The sequence below is a fragment of the Nanorana parkeri genome, unplaced genomic scaffold (assembly GCF_000935625.1).
Source record: "Nanorana parkeri isolate BGI_ZX_2015 unplaced genomic scaffold, ASM93562v1 scaffold1312, whole genome shotgun sequence".
Taxonomy (NCBI): Eukaryota; Metazoa; Chordata; class Amphibia; order Anura; family Dicroglossidae; genus Nanorana; species Nanorana parkeri.
In genome coordinates this window covers 601,412-623,426 of record NW_017307580.1, presented here as the reverse complement: position 1 = coordinate 623,426, position 22,015 = coordinate 601,412, and the positions used below count along the sequence as shown (strand labels likewise).

The window sequence follows — 22,015 nt, the reverse complement described above, 5'->3', positions numbered from 1 at the left end:
GTTGCATCACCTAGCAATGGCATGATAACAGGAAAGCGAATGTCCCCAGTGAAAAAAACCGTACTTACGATCTCAGCTTCTGAATTTTATAGATGACTGACAAACTTGCTGAACTTTTAGTTTCCTTTACCGCTTTAGCAGAGTCAATTAATTTGTGATGCACCTTAATGTAAGAAAACAATTCATTATTCATGGCAGACAGAAAACAAACATTAAATGCACTTTGCATGTATAGATCTAATTGACTAGTCACATGGATAGAGGCGGTTTACATAAATGATTAGAAGAACTCCACTGTACTTGGCTAAGTACAGTGGAGTTCTAAAAGGCTTCATGAACCAGGATTCTCCTGAATACTCACAGATTTATTCACATTTGTGTTTTCAAATCCTGCCCTGGATTTCCAATAACAAATGCTGGTTTCTCAGGTTTGGCACCCCACCTCCAACTAGACAGGGAAAGGGGAGACCTACCTCTGTCAAGTCAACATGGTCCTGGAGGCCCTTAATAGTTCTGTCTTGCAATTAGGCTTAATCACAACATCTCACTGAATACAAGCAGACTTTCCCCTAAAGGAAGTTTTCCTTCACATTTTACTTTATTTTGAGCCTCCAGTAATAAAAATGAATGCAAAATTATACACCACTGTAACAAGGCTGCTATTAAGTCAGCTCTGTTACACTTGGCTCACATGAAAGCCTCTAAAAAACTGCTATAATTGCCATTAAATGAAAACAAAAATAAATTATCTAATACTATTTGTTATCCTAAAAGACAGCACGCAATAACCATTTTAATTATTTCAGAAAACTACTTCAGTTGAAATAAACCTAATTTGATGGGATACCCATGAATTTCTGTAGCTGTATTTGTCAACTCTTTTCCCTGGGCAAATAACTGAACCAGGAAAAATTCTCAGCTGTCACAATCTGCTTCTTCCTGCTTTCACTGCTATTAACCACTTTGCCCCAGCAACCAGCAGCATATAGTGCTAACAACCACCACCAAGTATTTCCCTCCAACTCATGAACCTCCTTAATCTATTGTCCTGATTAACAGAAAATGGAAGCCGGATACAAGACAACCCCAGCTGGTCAAAAAAATGATTGTTCCAGTGTCTTCCTCATCCACCTTGGTCCTTCCCTCTAGCATTATTCACTCACAAGCTCATGTAATCGTACACTTGCTGCAATTTAAGGATTCACAGAAGAGGAGGACAGGCTAGGGAGTCAGCTTCCACCTAGGGTTGGAACGAGCAGCACAGAAAGTCTGGAGTAGAGCGGTACTGCTGGTAACAATTTTCATGTAACCTGTGCTTTGCTGCCAGTAGACTTTATGTCCCTAACTTTACAGCAGATTGGTGCCTTCACATTTTACCTGTTACCTTGTTGCTCTTGTCATCTAATTTCCAAGACCATTAACCTGCCCTCTTATATCCATCTGTAACAGTCCTATGCACTATTGTATATAGTTTGCTTTTGCTTCAATTTATTGTTTATTTGCTCTAGTTTTCCTGTACATGTTCTATTTATGACTGTATAGCATGCATTTTTTAACACATCGATCCAATGGTGCTTATTTGGGAATTTGTGTTACTCCTTTACAAATTCTTGCTCCCCCACACATACAGTATAGCATAGGTTTTCTGATAGGCACCCGTGATATAGTCAGATTCTACCCCTTTTCTTTATATAAGCTGTGTTGTCAATCAGCATGATGTAATGTAGAGCAGACACAAAACTTACAAGGTTGGCAGGAAAAGGGAAGACAGTTAGCAGATCCCCCATCCCATGAAGGAAGCCTTAATGCTAATTGTATTTAGGGACCACAACAGCTCCTCATTTTAAAACAATACACTGAAATATTAATACAGATATTCAGCTCATGCATGCAATTTAGACACTAAGAATTACCATCTTAGAAAATAGTAGAGGGTATTTCTGAGGGACATTGGTTTTAATGAACACAGCAGCCAGTGATGCACAGTCCACAGCTTCCTTCATCTTCTGTCCATCCAGCAAACACTCCAACAGCTCCCTAATAAGACAAAACAGTAATGTTTGCCCAAGTGACATGACGAAGAAAATAAAATATTTCTGAGCTTTCAATAAGACAACCAACAATACTTACATCATTAAGTCAGCTCTCCAGTTCTTGTCCTCATCATTTGTGTTTCCCAAAGCCTTTACAACAGTAGCAAGGCTATTAGTAAGGAGATGGCGACTGCCTGGCTTTAGAAATGGACGTACTGTTTGCCAGTACAGGACAGAGGCATTGTACACCAGAAACTGGTATCTGACAAGAAACAGATAAAGGGTCAATTCAAACAGAAGTAATATTTAGCTGCAGCCCAGTAGCCCAGTCAAGCAATAACTTCCTATGTATCTTTTATATTCCAACAGTAAGATCTCCTTGTCATAATTCCCGGCTTTGTTCCTGTCCACCTTGGAGATTTGTATGTTCGGCTTCTGGTGTTGCTTTCTCCATAATATAAAATAAATGAAAAATCCAGCAGGGCGAGCAGGACCTCTCATAATGGTCACATTAGTTGATCAGAGCTAGAATTTAGTTTAGCAGATATCACACCAACAGAGACACAGTTTTGGATGGAACTGCATTCTGTGTAGAACTTGTGAGTTCACCAAAACTGGAAGAAACAGAAGGTGTCATCATACAGGTACCTTTGTGCTATAGGTACAAATTTTTATTGCTCCAAGCAGTCCATCCAAGAACAAACAGCAGTAACAGGTAAATTGCCACCAACCTTGTGAAAATCGTACGCTCAACTGAAGTTTCCGAACATGCAGGAAAGACAAAAGTTGTACGATTGTACAGTACAGGCGGTTGCACACTACCCATACACCTTACGATTGTCATACGAAAAGTCGATCACATGCGATTATCGTACGATAATCGTAAGGGCACCTTTGGAGATGGTGGATCCCTTGAAGCGTAGTTGCAAATGGCACTGGGATCCAGATCAGAGTCCAAGTGACAATTTTAGAAAACACAAGTGAAACATATGGCTGCTACATTATAGACAGGTGGTGATTGCAGCAGGCTAATACTTCTGTCCAATTATGAACAACATTATTACAGGTGACACTTAAGCTGGCCATACACCTTACCATTATCTGCAGATTTTCTGCGGTCAGATGGAAAAGGTGCAACAGATTCCTCCATCTACACTTAACTGTGTGGCTGGAGTAATCTCCACCTGGGTCAATCTGTTGCACTTTTTCCATCTGACCACAGAAAATCTGCAGATAATTGTAAGGTGTATGGGGACCTTTAGACTTGGCAAAAGGTTGTGACAGTGGCACGGCTGAGTGTAATCTGTAAACTGCTGATCTAGTTGTTCTACAAAATACAGTTATTATAGAGATCAGATATTTATATCACATGCCTATTAAAATGAAATAGATTGATATTGCTCACACCTTTTCTGTTTTGTTGCCAAATCGATTGCTTTCAGATAGCAGACCACTGACTTTTCCAATTCATCCTAAAATATAAATAAATAATAACTTATTCACATACTGCATAATTAAACAGACCTGGGATAAACACATATCTATCCTTAGGCAAAAATATTAAAACTGAACTCCAGGTAGATATGAAAAACACCAATGAATGCAGTTCAGTATTGAAGAAAAAAAAATATATAGAATTTATTTTTCAATACAACTAAGTTTTAGTCTCTTTTAACTTATTGTACAGCAGCATTCACTGATATAACACTTTACTCCCAGGTATTCTGATGCACTTTAAACCAACAAGTTTGCTGGGGGTTTTTTATACTTTAAAAAAATATTTGTATTTTTAATTACCTCTACTGATATCAGTTTGCAGCCTAATTTCTGTAGTGAGATTTCTTTAGTTTGCATTTTATCATACTGATCTTATTAGGAAAAAAATGATTATATATATATTTTGTATTTTTATTTTTTAAGTATTTTTTTTTCATTTTGTTGGGAAGGAGCAGATTTATAAAGTTTAAAAGCAGATTTATGAAGTTACTTAAAGGACCACTTTAATCTGATAAACTAAATCTGACAAACTGAACTAATCCATAACATTGCCTAAATCAAACACATACCACATTATTAGCAGACAAGGGGTTGTGTAACTGGGCTTTGCACAGGTACGCTCTCCCATAAAACTGGTTTGGAGGCGGTTTGCTGTTGAAATACATTTGAAGGCAGTCTTTGCTCACAGCATGATTTCCAAGCTGCAACAAAGCAAAATGATAGAAAAAGAGAAGCATTATTTTTAAGTTACAAAGGAAAGGTCAATTACTTTACAGACGAAAAGTACTACGCAAAAATAAAAAGACTGCAGCCTAGTAGGAGTCATTACAGGCACCGACTTCCAGACAAGCACGTGGGTGTAATCCAAACTTAAAAAGTAAAGAGATCAATAAGGAGCTAGAACAAATCAGGATCTGTACAGGTTACTTACATATGTTATTTATTGGAAAACACATAGAACGCCAAGCTGCTATCCTGCGTTGTGTAAAGTTTCTGAACAAAGATTTAATTTTACAAAACTAATAATGAATAAGACTTAAGGTGCTCAGACAATGTAGGTTCTCAGGACATGACCCAGGGCAGGCTTTAAGATATAGATGCTTAACAGATTGGGAGTAAATGTATAGGGTCAGACTGGAGGGGATGTCCGACCAGATGACCCCAAGCAAGCTGTGAGATCCGGATCTTTATCAGATTGGGAGTAAATCAATGGGGGTCAGGCTAGAGGAAATGTCAAACCAAATGACCCAGCACAAGCATTGAGATCTGGCAGTGTGTGGCCTCTTTAAGCAGCATAATGTGCCCTGCCACACTGCAAAAATGGTTCAAGAATGGTTTGAGGAACACAACAGTGAGTTTGAAGTATTGACTTGACCTCCAAATTCTTCACATCTCAATCCAATCAAGAATCTGTGGGATGTGCTGGAAAAAAACCAAGTCCGATCCAAGGAGGCCCCACCTCACAACCTACAGGACTTAAAGGATCTGCTACTGACGACTTGGTGCCAGATACCACAGCGTACTTCAGAGGTCTAGTGGTGTCCATGCGTCGATGGGTCAAGACTGTTTTGGCAGCCAAAGGGGCACCTTCTCAATACTAGGCAGGTGGTCATTTTATATGAATCCACTGGAGCCAATCAGATTTAGGGGATTTATTCTGCTTTATTATCTATGTGTACTATAAGTCAGACAAGTTTATTCTAAAGGCAAACCAAGATGCAATGTTAAAGAAGCCAGGAAGCATGCATCAGAAAACAATATACAAGGCTCAAAAGGAAATGCACCAGCTATTTTTTGTGCATTGGCCACCTGGTTTCTGGGATGTCTCCAGCCTTTTTATATCAACATTTGATTTGTTGCCAGATTAAGGCTGAACTCAAGCACGATAACATATAACAAGGGACCCTGTTTGGATAGAAAAAGCCATTGCTGGTTGGGCTCCAGGGCTTTTATCCTTACCTTTACATTGTTATTTTGAATGTCACTGACCTGGAACAAGCATCGAGGTAGCAATGTGTCTGGAAAGTTGACCTGAATACTTATACTGGGTCAGTGACTTGCTAAGTAATAAAACACAATGAAGAATGAAACCACTGATGCTTGAACCTTTGAATGTGATAAAAAGAAATGTAGAAGCTGCCATCATGACAGGTTCTCTTTAGATCAATTAGGATTTATCTGCAGACTAACCTTTTTCTTTTGCTTGTGGGTAGAGTGGTGGAGGGTTAAGAACAGGGGTGGGGAACCTCGGACCCTCCAGCAATGGTGAAACTACAAATCCTATGAGGAACTGCAAGATTCTCACAGCCACAGGCATGACTCCCAGAGACAGATGCATCATGGGATTTGTAGTTACACCACAGCTGGAGGGCCGGAGGTTCCCCACCCCTGGTTTAGAAGCTCTGCATCTTTCTATAGTTCTGCTTTTTTTTAAAAAGCTCCAAATACTTACCTTAAACTCTTGTCTTGTAAACACCGGGTCTCAGATCTTCTTTTATCTGCTCCATAGCGTTGGAGGGTCCAGTCTGCACTGATTGTATTGCTTCCTTGTCATGTGGACCTTGCCAATTGGCTGTCAGCAGGGCTCAGCACAGGATCCTTACAAGGTCCTGCAGCATTTAGCATGGACATCATGCACACAAAGTCAGCCAAACTGGAGAAGAGAACAAACAGCTATTTCCGGCCAATGCTACTGGTAAAAGTGTCCCAAAGATCACATGACAGCTGATTTAGGGGATTTTTTTTTTTTTTAGGGAAAACAAAAACAGATTAGGTATGTGCAGATAGTTAGGTGGCTGGACTTTTTTTTCCACTTACCAGTTTCCAACCTTTACTACAAGAATGATAACTATGATATAACTGACTGCTACAAGCAAGACCATCACTTTCACACAGTCCTGATACGTGATCATTACAAGTACAAGAAAACCTTGATTAAGACTCAGTCAGCTTACGTTATCAGTCTTCCATATCGTAACACTACAGACACTTACTATAAGGGCTTGTTCTGCACATAGGACATACAGATCCGAGCTGAACATTTCTGGAGCATCTTTTGTTGATCCGTCCCTGTTAGTACCTTTCATTAATTTGTACGCACTGTACAGGGCATCAGCATCTTGACAGGGGTTAGAAAATAAGGAAAATACATCTGTTAGAGCACACAATTAGTGTCAGGGATGCCCCTCAAGTCCTCGCTTGAAGACAGACACATGCACAGTAGTCTGAGTCGCTGAACATAACTTATAAGTTAATTAGAAGTGGAGGGAGGAAAAAGTAAGAAAAACAAGCAAGGAAGGATGCTTACAAACATCACCATCTATATAAATCAAGGGATATCTTAAAGGAGAACTATGGGGTCAGGGCTTTTCCCCATAGTTCTCCTTAGGGTAACGGGAGGACACAAACTAGCGTCCTCACGTCACCCTAAGCTCAGTATACCGCGAGCTACAGCAGAGCCAGCTGTACCCGCCCCCTCCCCCGTCCGTTCCGCCAGTCAGTGCTGGCGGATTGGAGCGGGGAGGAGGGAATCCATCCCCTCCCCTGTCACGGCAGAGAGCCGTGACAGGATTGAAAAGTGAGCGAATGCCGGTATGTGTTCGCTCACTTCCCGATCTACTGAGCCGACCTGTGACAGTTTCATTGTCACAGGTCGGCTAGAACTTTGAGGTGAGTGAAAAGCACTCACCTCATAGTTCTCCTTTAATATTACATTTTAAAAAAATTGATAAAAAGTGGAATTCTGATATAGACATTTTTTTTTTTTTTTTAAGTTGGATAGACTAGGGTTGGATAGAATTGGGTTACATAGTATTTGAGATTGAATAAAGACATATGTCCATCAAGTCCAACCTATTTGTGTATGTGTGTATGGTCCTATTGGTGTGTAGTATGTATAGGTCCCTTGTGTGTTCTCAATTAGGCCTTACTATTTTTTTTTAATGTTGGCAGAATATGACAGATTATGCGGAACAATGAAGACTTTCCTGATCATCAGATATAAAAATAGAAAATATAATGAAAACCACCATACATTCACTTTACATCCCAAATTTGGTACTCCATAGCAGTCAACAAGAATTTGCTGTTGTTGTTGTTATTGCACTTTACACATTTATTGACACCAGACCATAACACCTATATGACCTTGTTCCCTACTTGGCACCTATTGTGTTGTCTGACAGTCTAAGACTCCTGTTGGGTACCATCTGCCCCCCTGAATAGTGGGAATTGCCTAGCCGCTGAGGCAACTGCTTATATTCTGGATACAGGAATATGTGATACAATTGACTCAATCCAGATTTCCGCTGTGTTTGCTGTCGAGCCGCTGGGACAATTGTTTATATTCTGGATACAGGAATATGTGATACAACTTATCAAATCCATATTTCCGCTGTGGTTGCTGCCCAGCCACTGGGACAATTGTTTATATTCTGGATACAAGAATATGTGATACAACTTATCAAATTCAGATTTTTGCTGCGATTGGAGTCTAGCTTTTTCTCCTTCTCTTTTCCCATGTCCACTGGAGAGGATGTGTCTGTTGACATCAGTGCATAATAGAAGTCACCAGGACTCGATGATGTGTGCAAGAAGTAAAGCACTTTTTATTAAATTGTTACATGCGTCAGACAGCCAACGTTTCGGGGGCCACGCAGGGTCCCTTCTTCTGGGCGACAAAGTGACATGGGACACTGTGTCGCCCAGAAGGGACCCTGCGTGGCCCCGAAACGTTGGCTGTATGACGCATGTGATGATTTAATAAAAAGTGCTTTACTTCTTCCACATATCATCGAGTGCTGGTGACTTTCTATTATGGACTGTATCTGACACGGCACCATCCGTGTTGTCACTTCAAGCACCAACCTTTCATCCAAGGTCTGTACGCTGTATGGAGTGCAGGTGATTTCGTATTATCTGTTGCCATCAGTGGTCTAATGTAGGAGGTGTAACAACATGTACCTCCCGAAGAGCCTTTTATTATACAGTATATTGATTTTAAATTATTCCGAGAGCCTCCTGAAGAAGCATTTGGCTGAGTATTGCGAAACACATTGAGGTGCTACTGTTCTCGTTTGTGGGCCTTTGTTATCATACAACTTTACACACTGTACGTATATAAACTGATATGAATGTACTGTAAACAAACTAAATATGCTGGCAAGGCAAGGTAATCTCACAGTTCCATGTGTATGATGTGCTGTTTTTAATGTAATGTTCTGATGATATTATTAGCTCTTCTGAATCAAATGAAGCATTGATTTTTAATGAATGAAGTTGTATGAGTAGCATTAAAGTCTGCCAGTGTTCTAATGAATAGTTTTCCTCTGGTTAACTGTTTGAATAGTATAGATTCGGATGTGGCACTTTCTTATTCTTATTGAGGCAGAATACATTACACTTTGTATTATTTATAACATTGTAGGTCTTCAGACTTACCTTGCTGACTTTCTGCAACACAGAGGTGTTGTCTTATAATCAGATCCATTGAGCTTTAGTGTTTTAATAATCTGTAAGAACAACCGAGAATGTTTACATGTTGCAGGCATTATTTCAAACTGGAGATCAGCAGATTAAAGGGACTGGTCGGGACACAAATACAAGAACTGCCATTGATTTTTGAAGCTGCGGTCATCTTTATCCTTCCTTTATTTCTTGGCTAATCATTGCCCAGAGCAAGCACATAAATATTAGGTGTCATGAAGCCTTGACACGCGATAGTTGGTTGTTTTTTCTAGGACAGGAAGTTGCTGAGATGGCAAGGATGAAGATGACAGCACCTTACAAAACAGGTCAGCAACAGCGGCTCCCATATTCATGTACTGACAGGTGCTCTTAGTGTACATTCACACAATGCAGTTTGGGATTCCCAAATCTCCCATTTAGGATGTGACCTCTGTCACCTGTTCAAGTTAATGACCAGGTGACAGTGGCTGCATCTCTCAGCAGCAGTCTGCATGTAATCATATATATGATATGATTACATGCAGTTGGGAATGATCACTGTCCCTGCACACATCTATTGTGCGCCCAGCCACAAGCATCCATTCCAAACCGTATGTATTTGTATCACATACATGCAGACTGCCGCTTACAGACGGGCATTAACTTGAACGGATGACAGCAGCCGCATCTAAACAGGAGATTTGGGCGTCCTGCTGCAGTAATCCCAAATCGCATAGCGTGAATGGGGCCTAAGGCCCCATTCACACCAGGGCAGTTCAGTCGCGCAGATTGTTCCGCACTGAACTGCCAACAGTAAAAAACACATTTATTCCTATGGGGCACGTTCGCACAAATGCGCACACTCGTGCGTTTCAATCCGCCTGCCGCCCAAACTGCTTCCTGGGCCACTTTTTCAGCGCTGATCAGTGCGTTTCCATATAGATTTCAATAGAAACGTGCTGTTCAGTGCGTTTTTAAATTGCGTTTCAGTGCTGAAACACGATTAAAAACGCATGAAAACGCCCTTTCATAAATCACACGGAAACCACGCTGAAATGCTACCGCCCTGGTGTGAATGGGGCCTAAGTGAGACCTTACTGAGAGTGGCAAGGTTACAGCATAAGACAGGACTGACAATATCCCTATCGCTGAAGAAAGCACACAATATACTATAGGTACATGTTATTATAATAACACTTTAGGCTGAAACTAAATATTTTGTATTGTTTTGGTTTTTTTTAACTGCTATTCTAAATATTATATTAAAAACCAACAAAATAATAACAAATTCTAGGAAACAAATCTAGAATCAACAATATAAGTTATTGTTATACAAATTCCACCATAGCAGCTCACAGGTCAAATTGAGCTCCGTGGTCTACATGGGGAGTGTAGCAATCAAAATACTTTTGGGGGGGGGGATTTACTAAAACCGAAGCAGACAGAATCTGAAGCAGCTGTGCATAGTAACCAATCAGCTTCTCTGTTCAGTTTGTTCAGTTAAGCTGCCCACACACCTGACAATTATCTGCAGATTTTCTGTGGTCAGATGGAAAAAGTGCAACAGATTGGCCCAGGTGGAGATTACTCCAGCCACACAGTTACGTGTAGATGGAGGAATCTGTTGCACCTTTTCCATCTGACCATAGAAAATCTGCAGATAATTGTAAGGTGTGTGGGCAGCTTTAGGCTGGGCACACACCTTACAACCATCGCAAGACCTTTGTCTTGCAATGGTTGTAAGGTAATTAAAAAAACTTACGATCTGCCTCTCTTGGACAGGCAGATCGTACTTGCGATGATCGCAAGCCGCGCCCCCCTGAGGGGCGGGCTTCCAATGACCGCAATGCCCGTCCGGCTTTTATCTTACGAACATGCTACACACCCGCCGCACATAGTACGATTCTCGGCGGGTTTTCGAACATGTTCCTAAGATAAAAGTCGTGCGACCTTACAGTAGTAGAGGTCGCACGGCTTCCACACACCTTGCGATAATCGTACGATCGCGGGAGTTCCCGCGATTATCGTACGATTATCGCAAGATGTGTGGGCACCTTTAGGCCTGGTTCACACCTAGGCGTATTGCATATGCGCGGTCGTTGCAATTCGCGGTAAAAAAATCGCGTGACAAACGCGCGTTTCCGAGGGCTACTTGGCTGTATCCAATTGGAAACGCTCAACAAAAATGGCCCAAAGTAGTACATATACCTTTTCAGGCGTGGGCCGTTTTGTAGCGCGTTAGGGACGGGTTGAAATACGCCAAGGTGTGAACCAGACCCATTGAATACAATGGGATTGAGATGTTTGAGCGATTTGTAGAGCGTTCGTCGAGCGTAGAACGTTCAGGTGTGAACAAGGCCTTAAGCTTTGAAAATGAAATCTAGAAGCTGATTGGTTTGCCATGTAGAGCTGCTATAGATTTGATCTGTTCTAGCCTTAGGTAATTCCCCTCATATTTATAATGCACCAAGACAAGCTGTCTGATCACCAGTGGAAAAGGTTTACAGTGAAAACTGTACTGAAAGGATAACAGAGTTTACCATTGCTGACCTTCTTCTGCAAATGCTTACTGCCTGGATGTCACACTCAACACTCTCAGTTGCTAAGTGAGGAAAGCATGCAGCTAGTAAGGGAAAAAGAAGATCTGAAAACAATATTCCAGGTTAGCAGCTCAAAAATATTAAATCATGCGCAACAGCATGGCAGCCAGACAATCAGCATTTTCAAAAAGTGGGTTCATCAATGGCAGCCACCATGTATGCTCAGGACAGGTTTCGTTAGAGAGGGCCGGATGATTTTCTGGCCCAGGTATAAAGAAATAGATACCCGAATATCATATATGAATTGTTATACCTGTCATATGGGCTTAGTATTGGGGCATTTTCACGAGTACAAGTACTCGTAAAAATGCCCAGTATCGCCACCGATTTTAGTATACTGTAGGTATCAGTGCATCTCTAGTTTAAGATAAGGACTTCTGACCCTTTTCTGCAATGCCTGCATCCAATCAGATTGTTCAGGTATTTTGAGAGCCAGCGGGGCCGACTAGCAAGATACTGAAGCTTGGCCCAGTGGGAGATTCCTCCAGCCACACAGTTTAGCATAGATGGAGGAATCTGTTGCACTTTTCCCATCTGACCATAGAAAATCTGCAGATAGTCTATAGGTGTATGGCCAGCTTAAGACGTGATGATGTCAGCGGTCCTTAGAGCCCAGGGGAGAAGAGGCTGCAGGGACCAGTCTAGCAGCCCGGTGGGAGCTGGTGGGACCAAGGATCAGGTAAGTATATTTGTTTTAATGGTGTCCCCTAGATGAAACGAGCACTTAACCCTTGCAGCGCAGGGGTAGCCCCATTACAAAGGTAGTTTTTTTTTTTAGGGATGCACCGATACTGATACTTGTACGCGCTACCCAAAAAACCAGCCCTGGTGCATCCCTAGTTTTTTCTTTGCCTGGAGTTCTCTAAAATCATAAAACAAAACCCTTCATAGAGCTCTGAACCGATCACTGCAAATCATAATACTGTTTAGGTGAATTTCTTACCTTTGAATAGGATTAGATCTTCCAGATCCACCCTCTATAATGTACGGATGACCACTGTTACCCAGAAAATAAATCCTAAATATCAGAGTTTAGTGATGTGTGTGGGGGCTTGGTGTGAATCAAGCCCCCACTTGTGACTAACCCACCTTGTGGCCCAATTTATTATGGAAAGGGCATCCCCCACTCCTTTGGGAAAAGCCCCAGCCGCAACTGATTGGGTGGGGGGCGGGCTATCAGTCATCGTTCTGCACGTTCTTGGGTTCGCACCAAGCCCCCCACACTTTTAGAGTTGTCACCAGTACAGGAGATGAGAGAAAACTTGCAATGGGAACACTTGTTCCAGGGACAAAGTTCAGAAACGTCACCAGCGCTCCAATTCAAACGTGAAAAAAAATCAATTTAATGACTTAAACTTGTCATGCAATGCAAGCACTTTTGGGGCCTCACACGGTCACCTTCATCAGGCTCAGAATGACAAATCGTCATTCTGAGCCTGATGACGGTGACCGTGTGAGGCCCTGGAAGCGCTTGCATTGCATAACAAGTTTGTGTCATTAAATTGATTTTTTTTCACGTTTGAATTGGAGCGCTGGTGACGTTTCTGAACTTTGTGTTATTTCACTGTGCCATCCGTGGTCATTTTAAACACCCACCTGGACCATACAGGTTTCCATCACAACCCGGTAAGGAGTGCAGCAGGATACATCTATACGTTACTTGTTCCAGGGACAACACATCCTGCTGCATCTCTAGGAGAAGAAGTGGGACATTTTCCAATTGGTACACAGGTAATAAACACAAAACCTGGCAGGGCCTTTCATTGCATTCAAAAGAAAGTTGTTTTGACTGTAAATACATGTTACATTTCTAGATGTTCCCTATAACAAAACTAATCTTTATTTTATGATTTCTGCTCCTCTCAACAGAAATAAAATCCCTCGTACCGCTCTGATCATAATGAGATGACATTGCATTTCTAACCGATCCCTTCCATAATGAAGACCATGGCGCTACATATTCAATATACAATCATAGTCAGCTTCCTGGCAGTGTCAGGGTGCCCCAGGATCACTGAGCTCTCTCCAGCACTTCTAGAACCACAAGTCCCAGCAGGCTCCCTTCCTGGTGAGGCACGCTAAGACTTTTAGTTCCTCGAGACATGACACTGTATTCTTTACACCCGCATGCACGCGCTACACCCGGCACGCTCCGACCTCACCGACCTCCTAATGAGGAACGAGCCGGGCACAAAACACGCTCACCTCCATCCAGCACCCGCAGAACGTGTACCCAACATTGTAACTAGGCAACGGGGACGCGCAGACTCCGCCTACAGGAGCCGCACTGGATCAAAACTCCTCTACCTATCCTCGTGTCCTTTTCGCTTCGCAATGCATTGTACAAAGTAATTAAATGTTACCATGTATTATATGTAAAGGCTTAATGTTCGAGCCTTCACACCCCAGGGATGTCACAAATGTTTAAAGAGACCAACTTCAACATTTGGAAGTAAAATCAAAGAAAAACCAAGTTGTTTTAGTCTTAGTAAATGCTCACTTGCGTTGTTTTTCCTTTATGTAAATTCTATTTTATTTTTCACCTATACTTTTCCTTTATATTGGGTTTTCAAAATACCAAACAAGATAATTAAGAGATAAGATGAAGGTTTTAGGGCAAAATAACACTTTTGGTAGTTAATTATTACTTTTATTATTATAATACAGGATTTATATAGCGCCAACAGTTTGCCCAGCACTTTACATATAGAACCTTTTCATAGATATTTGTACCTCAGACCAAAAAGATGGACAACTGAGGAGGACAGAGGGACAGTTGGGAGGTATGCTATAGACTTCAGTGACAACAAGAAGAAAAAAGCACAGCGCTCGCTAAGGCCCCGTTCACATTGAGCGATTTATCGCGCGGTAATTCCTGCGATATCGCGGCTATTTACCGCGCGATATCGCTCTTCAATGTTTTGCAATTGGGCAAAGGGTCCTGCTTTCGCGGGCCGTGTGTAGCTACAGCAGGACCCTTTTTGGAGCGGATTTTGCCGCGATTCTCGCTTGCTCAATGCAAGCCTTTGCGCGATATCGCGCGACAAATCATGCAAATCGCACGACAAACGCGTGATTTGCGAATCGCGCAGTGTGAATGGGGCCTCAGTGATGTGGGGCATGCGTGGATGTGGATAGTGTAAATTGCTGCTCAACGAACAGGAGGAGAAACCTGTGAACGTAATAATGAGGCAATATGAGCGCAAATCCAAAAGTGTAAATAGTGTAAGGACGGCCCGTCTATATGAGATTCATAATGGAAAAATGAACAGAAAGTGGGGAACTTACTCGTGGTGTCAGGAGTCCGGGTGCGATAACGGTTCTGGCGATGCAAGAAGTGTTGTGTGATGGTATTCGGTATGCGGTGGTCTCCAGGTGGAGTAGTAAGGGCAAAGCAGGACAAGTCCTAGGATTTGGCCATGGTGGCTGGGAATGGTGTCATCATGTGTATTGGTGAAACCGGGAGTCAAAGACTGAAGTGGAGAATAGATTTAAACTGGGCGCTGTGTGTGCCGGAGGGCTGGTGGGGAGGCTGTCTCTGGTCTTGGCCGCGGTGTTGTTCTAAACGTGATGGGGTGAAAGTGGCAGACGGCTGAAGAAGGGGGTGCACGGGACGGTGATAAAAGAGCAACGCGTTTCTAGGAGATCCTTTATCTCAAGCTCGAAAAGAAGAAGTGGGTAACATTGGCGGGAGATTCGCCGGGTTTAAAAGAGAACGGTGGGTGGAGTTTCTGCTGCGGTCAGCAGCTGTGCCGCTGTGTTCTGCTGGCTCGGGCAGGAGTAATACACTTGTTTTAAGTGTGTGGACAGTGTGGAGTGTGTGGGACATGGTGCCGTGGATGGATATTTGTGTTTATAGTTGAAACTTTATAGCATTATGGGATGAGGGAGCTGTAAAGGTTTATTTCATGGGAAAACCACAATGATTGGTTCATGGTTACAAATGGGGTGGGCATTTGACTACTGGCTAAAACGGATTGGGAGATAAATTAGTTAAAAATCAATGAAGTTCGATTGCATTGATATTTTGTGTTGTGTTCTATTAAAAAAGAATAAAAAGATTAGCCATCGAAGACATAGTCATACACGTTTGTAAACTTTTTAATTTAATTTTTAGATTTGGTGGCGTGGTGAGGGGTTAGAATTTGAGGTTTTTATTGCTGTCCCCCCATTGAGGAGATTCGCCCTCTCTGGTGATCACTGTCATCGGGACAGAAAGTAAATAATCCACAAATTGAACAAATATAGAGGGGAAATCATCCAATGAGAATACATGTTCCAGTGACAACCATCTAAAAAGGCATCCACCTATTTTTGGAGAGATTTCCTTTCACTTCCTGTTGTGTCTGCACAACAGGAGACAAAGGGAAATCTCCCCAATGGGACACAGATGGCAAAATACCTTTCCCTGGTTTTAACCCTTCCCTAATCTATCTTATTTTCTTAAACCAACTTTGGATATATTTTATCTGATGCCATTGAGGAATCATATGAGCACAGGATGACTAAATGTACTGTAATATTATCACGCTGGCCAAAATGCTCAGTCGATTTTGCTTCATCCTAAAGGGCGTCCTTTTGTTTTTTTTAGACATTTCTCACCATAGTCATTATTGATTTTTTTTTTACAATTTCCCAATAATCCCATTTCACGGCACTTAACATTTATGAAATTGTTTCATAGTAATGTCTTTGGATCCTACCTGGCTGTGACAGTCATCCTATTTTAAAATAAATGGTTTGTGAAGTGTATATAAACCCAATCACTAAATTCCCATATATGTGTCAACATGTTAATGTCATTTCAAAACTCATTTTCAATCTTTTAGAAACTACTGCTTCCAATAAAGTAATCCTTGGTGATCCTGGCGTGAAAGTCCTTGTTCAAGCACTTCCTGTTATAGGGTGACAACCAGGGGCGTAACTAGAAATCACAGGGCCCCATAGCAAAATGTTATATACCATAGACTCTCTATGGTGGGCTCTGCAGGGTCTCAGGTGGGCTGGTCACATCCCTGCACACCTCTTACCTGTCAGCCTCGATCAGCGGTCAGCCTTCTCCACCAACGGGCTCCGCCTCCTCCACCGTTGGGCCTGGCCTCTTCCTCCTCCTCCGCTGCCAACATCAGGCCCTGTCCTCCTTCACCACAGCTGCTGGCTGTCACTGACTCAGCAGCGGCTGTGAACAGCGGCACGTTCCTCCTCACAGCCGCCAGTGACAGCCAGCAGCCTGCGATGCCATAGCGACCCAGGTGGCCCGCATGGCATCAGGAGGACACCTTTTGTTCCTCATCCTGGCCAGGCCCCCCTGTGCCCCGGGCACAACATTCATTATGTGAGAATGGTCCACTGTTGCCACTAAACCCTAGGAATAGCCATGCAGCCATGGTTTGGTAATATTTTTTAAAATATATGACTTGTTAAGGTGTATGTAAACCCAATCTCTAAAATCCCATATATGCTTCAACATGTTAATGTCGTTTCAAAAGTCACTTTGTCACATGGGCCTCTCATGGAGACTACAAGTGACTGTTTCAACACACACTACACAGGCATAGTCTCAGGGAAACAGCTGAAACAGATAATTAAATGGTCTGGTAGGGATTTTGGGGGGACCCCACGCACTTTCTTTTTGTTTTAACTTAGGGTAGGGTCCCTCCTAACATTCCTACCAGACCTAAAGGGTCTGATATGAATTGGGGGGGAACCTCACGCTTTTTTTTTTTCCATCTTCTGCAGACTGTAGAAAAAAAAACATTTTTTTTTTCTAATGTCACTTTGCTGCTAACGAAATTTTGTAAAATAAACGAAATTTCGACCGGTCTACCGCTAACGAATTTCGTCCGAATCCGAATTCAATTGGGGACCCGAATCCGAAAAACGACTACTGCTAACGAATTTCGTCCGAATCCGTATCCCGCAACGAATTCAATTGCGGATCCGAATCCGAAAAACGAAATAACGAAAATCCGAATCAAAACGAAACTAAACTAATTTTTTGCTGGCTGATCTGAAGCTGATCAACTTCAGTTATCCAAACATGACTGAGTATTCAAAGGGAAATTGCTTTTTACATGATTGGATCAATGACGTGAATACCCACACCATTTTTTTTGTAAAGATTGTCAACTTCAGTAAATCAGCCCAATTATCCATGTACTTGTCTCAGTTCATTGACTCAAGTACTGAAACCAATTAGCAGTTTTCAGAAAGAGAGGTTAGCAGTGATAGCTTCAATGTTGCTCTCCTTAAAGCACAATTCCAATTTTAACCCACTCCCAACCCAACATAGTCCTTTCCATGGACTCTCCCTCCCCCTCAGCATTTTTTTTTTAAATCTTTTTTTTTTTTTATTGATGTCTTTTGTCCAGTTGTCTGACATCATGGGTCCTCTTCCTCCTCTTCTTTTTCTGGAGCTGAGCCACATAATAATGTAGTGCTGTTCCTTATGACATTCTACTGTGAGTCATGGGCAGCTTGACAATGTGCTACAAGGGGTGGGTCCTTGATGCCCTGGTCTCATAAGACGTACGTTGAACGACTCTGGGAATCATTCAAACTGAGTGAGGAGATAGTGTGAGTACTTGTTGCATTTTTTCTTTTCTTTACAGAGGTGGTAAGGGGACCCATTACATAAAATTGGGCTGGAATTGGGCTTTAAAGAGCTCATGTAATCTAATTCTAGATTAGCTCACTACTGCCCTCTTTTTGACTGAATTCATACAGTAGACTGTGGTGTCTTTCTGTATCCTCTCTCATGACTGTACTACATGATATCATTAATGACTTCTGATAACAGGATATAAGCAGTGACTGTTAGGTGTGGATTGCTGTATTAACACGAGGACCAATAAGTAAAACAAAATCCATGCCCTGCCATAATCTTAACTTTTGGCAATTACCGTAACTGACAGTGGTTTTATATTATGCTCATGCAGCTCCTTTAACAGATGAGGCCGCGTCATCTTCTAACCAAGAACAAAGCAATGGCCAAATAATGGAACTGGATAATTAGGACTACCTTTCATGCAGAACACTACCTCGACATTTTTCTTTTCCAAAATCCACAGGCCCTGTCTGAAAAGATAATTATCTTATCGGCAAGCTTTTTAGGTCACGGTGTCTTGTATGCAGCCGTGTGTTGAAATTAAATCTTGATAAAGCAGAGCTTCATTACAGATGCAGACGAAAAGAACATTCATTACCAAAAGCTCCTGTACACGGAGCCTTTCAACATCCCGTATTTATCTTCTCAGCCAACATACGCCTCATAATACCTGTCAAAATATGGAACGGGTATTAAAGTGTTTTATATGATTAGAATACACAAAACTGTTTATGACTGCATAAAATACCTCTATTCATAAGACTGTCAGCTGTGCGGTAACATTAAACAGCTAACTCCACTTATTTGGAGGAGAAATGCATAGAATGGAGCTGTAAAAAAAATATAAAATGCTTTTGCCTGGCTAAATTCTGTTTCTAACCTTAAAATTTAAATATCTGCTATGATGAAAATCATCAGTAAGCACACAATAAGCAAAGGACAAATTGGAGAGTGAATCTCCCTAGCAGGAACCAGACAGAATGAAAAACTTGAATCAAGACTAAAAAAGGGCGCCAGGTAATTGCCTCAAGAGTCTAAAATAATTTTTTTTTTTTACGCTTGGAACAATTACATGGCCCTTATTTTTAGCCTTCATTCATGTGGAGTTCTCATTTTAGGCACCCCCTCCCTTTGGAAGGCCCCTCATTTTGTGAAGCGCTGCCATAACAAAGTCATCATGCCCAAATATTGCTCCATCTCGACTAAAGAAAGTTCATGGTCCAGCACCTAATCCCCCACTCATCCTTGGCGTGTTGAAACTTGACAGGGGTTCCCCGTTCTGTCTAAAGCATAAAAGAAAATGCGTGATTCAACTTGGAAGACTGGCATTAACTGATGGCAGAAAGTATTTTCTGCTGGGGACAGCTCTGGTTTTGTAAGGATGGTCTAGTATACACTAGAAAAACAACACGGGTCCATACTCGCGTGCATTCTGCTACCTTCAGTCCTGTATTCAGTATAATGGGCAAGTGTGCTTTGGCTGGTGTTCATGCATGCAAACTTGCACGCACTGGTGCTCGTGCACACAGTTGTTAGCCTCAGAGTGCATGCACAAGCGTGCACACATACTGGTGTACTCATTGACACCAGTCTGCCTATTTAAACCAGTATGGACTCTGAGCTATTGCTTCTGCATGTTCATGTTTTCCTGCAACCCAACCTGCAACTTGATTCCCGAAGAAGAGGACAATGGCTTGTGACCCCTGACCCCGTTTCTGCTTACTGATTTGGTGCCTGGCTTCTGCTTCTCTTTGTCTGACCTCAGCTTGTAAACTTGACTCTGATCTTGTTATCAATTTTCTACTGTTTTGTCTGGACGTTATCGACTCAGCACTGTGTTTCCGATTCTGCTTCTGCTGCCTATTCCAGTATTCTGCTACATTCAAAATACCATCTGACCCTGTGGCTGCCTTATCCGGTAAACGCACCCAAGCGCTTGCACGGACTTCATCTGACATACATTCTAGGCACTTGTACGTTACTGCGTCCTCACTCTGCCTGTCATCACCTTCAGGAGAGTTGGACAAGGTTTGCAAGTGTAGCCTTCTGCTGCTCAACTCGGTCTCTAGCCAGGTACATGAAAGGTTTGAAGATAAGTATTGCCACAAAAGCTATTTTTTCGAGTGCTGGACTTTCTTTTATGTTTTTAAATAAAGCTGGAGTTCTGCTTTAACCTTTTAGATCCAGGGCAAACTGAGTAAGTTTGGGGTACAGACTTTACTTAATTTATTGAGTCCTGACTAGCTGAAGTCCCCTTCACATAGTATAAATTATAAATCCAGTTTTTTTGTTTTTTTTTAAAGGAATACTACACATGGTAGACCTACTAAAGTCAGTCACTGGCTTCCAAAAAGAGGACATCTGTGCCAAATGGATTGCAAACACAACTAGGAACAGTTATAAAACTCAGCTTTTTGAGCATTTGTAGAAAAATGATGCAATTTCCCAAAATGCCCACTTGACATAGTAAAAATCATGCAGTTGTATTTAATAAATGTATTTATTAATGGTATTTCTATAGCACCGACAATTTACGCAGAGCTTTACATTCACATTCTCATCAGTCCCTGCCCTCATAGAGCTTACAATCTAAGATCCCTATTTCTCATGCATACATACGAGGGCCAATTTAGACAGGAGCCAATTAACATTCCAGCATGTCTTTGGAGTGTGGGAGGAAACCAGACTACTGGGAGGAAACCCACACATGCACAGGGAGAACATGCAAAGTCCATGCAGATAACACTTGATTCAGAAAAAAATATATGCACTTTAGAAAAGTATGTTATAAGTATACTCTTACTGCACTTGTTTTAAGGGTATGTCCACTCAAACCCTGCTACCATTAGGATAGGTCAGTCCCAGCTTGTTAAATGTTTTAGATACTAAAACATAGAGATATCCCTATCCTAATTCCAAAGTCTCTTTTGTTCATCTGGGATTCGACTATGTCGGTGCATGGTGCAGAAGGGGTTACTAGATTTTGGTCCAAGAGCATCCAGATGGAGGGAGTTTTTCTGACTGTTCTTCCATCTACAAACTGAACTCAGAAAAATGCTAACCTTATTCTGTGAATTGTCCCTCTATAAAGGTTAAAAATCATGCAGCCCTAAACTGCAACTATGAATTTTTAAAAAATTACATAAAACTATTTTAAAAAAATGTGTAGAAGCTCTTGGGATTTGCAGGACAAAGATTTAAAATGTAGTAGGTGTTATTGATAGATCGATAGATAGATAGATAGATAGATAGATAGATAGATAGATAGATAGATAGATAGATAGATAGATAGATAGTGGCATGGGAATAGGAGTTGAGCTGCATTTTCTTTACCCCAACATCACTGCTTAACACATTTAACCCCAGTAGAGTTAGTTATATCTTTACACAGTTCCTTCCTCTTTCATTCGATTATCATGTGATGTCTGTACAGTTAGTGCAGGAGGTCTAAATAGACAGAACAACCGTTTGGCAATCAAAGAGAACAGCAAGGAGGAAATCACAAAATTGGAATGTTGGGAAGTAAGTCATCTAGGTCGGGAGGGGAGGGTTGGGGTAAGTATCTGGAGCTGCCCGGGGCAAGCTGTGATAGAGAGCGAACTGTGTCATTCCTTTGCCTTTGAGGTGCTTGTGCTCTACACTAGATTGGCAAGGTGAAGGGATGGAAATAACAGCCAGCTCTGACACAGAGACTTCAGCTGCAGAGGATGGATATGACAGCTGCTCCAGGTTTAGGGTTTGCAGTGGCACCATACTAAAATACAGCTGCAACAGCATCCTCTACAGCTGAAGTGCACAGTGGCACACAAAGGACCCTTTTTGGCACTCTACAT

The 22,015-nt window shown here is 41.8% G+C and overlaps 1 protein-coding gene across 1 annotated transcript in view; it reads right to left on the bottom strand.

The window, feature by feature from the left end:
* LOC108797625 (cilia- and flagella-associated protein 46-like) overlaps window positions 1–9,041 on the bottom strand; it is a gene marked incomplete at its 3' end in the record, with an annotated part of 30,299 nt that extends 21,258 nt beyond the window's left edge. Inside the window, exons 1-7 of the mRNA XM_018569248.1 lie at window positions 8,970–9,041; window positions 6,524–6,648; window positions 4,100–4,231; window positions 3,441–3,505; window positions 2,131–2,295; window positions 1,914–2,037; window positions 69–163 (exon numbers count right to left, since the gene is read on the bottom strand). Coding sequence (XP_018424750.1) covers window positions 69–163; window positions 1,914–2,037; window positions 2,131–2,295; window positions 3,441–3,505; window positions 4,100–4,231; window positions 6,524–6,648; window positions 8,970–9,018 — 755 coding nt within the window. The remainder of the gene's footprint in view (window positions 1–68; window positions 164–1,913; window positions 2,038–2,130; window positions 2,296–3,440; window positions 3,506–4,099; window positions 4,232–6,523; window positions 6,649–8,969) is intronic.
* Window positions 9,042–22,015: the final 12,974 nt, after the last annotated feature.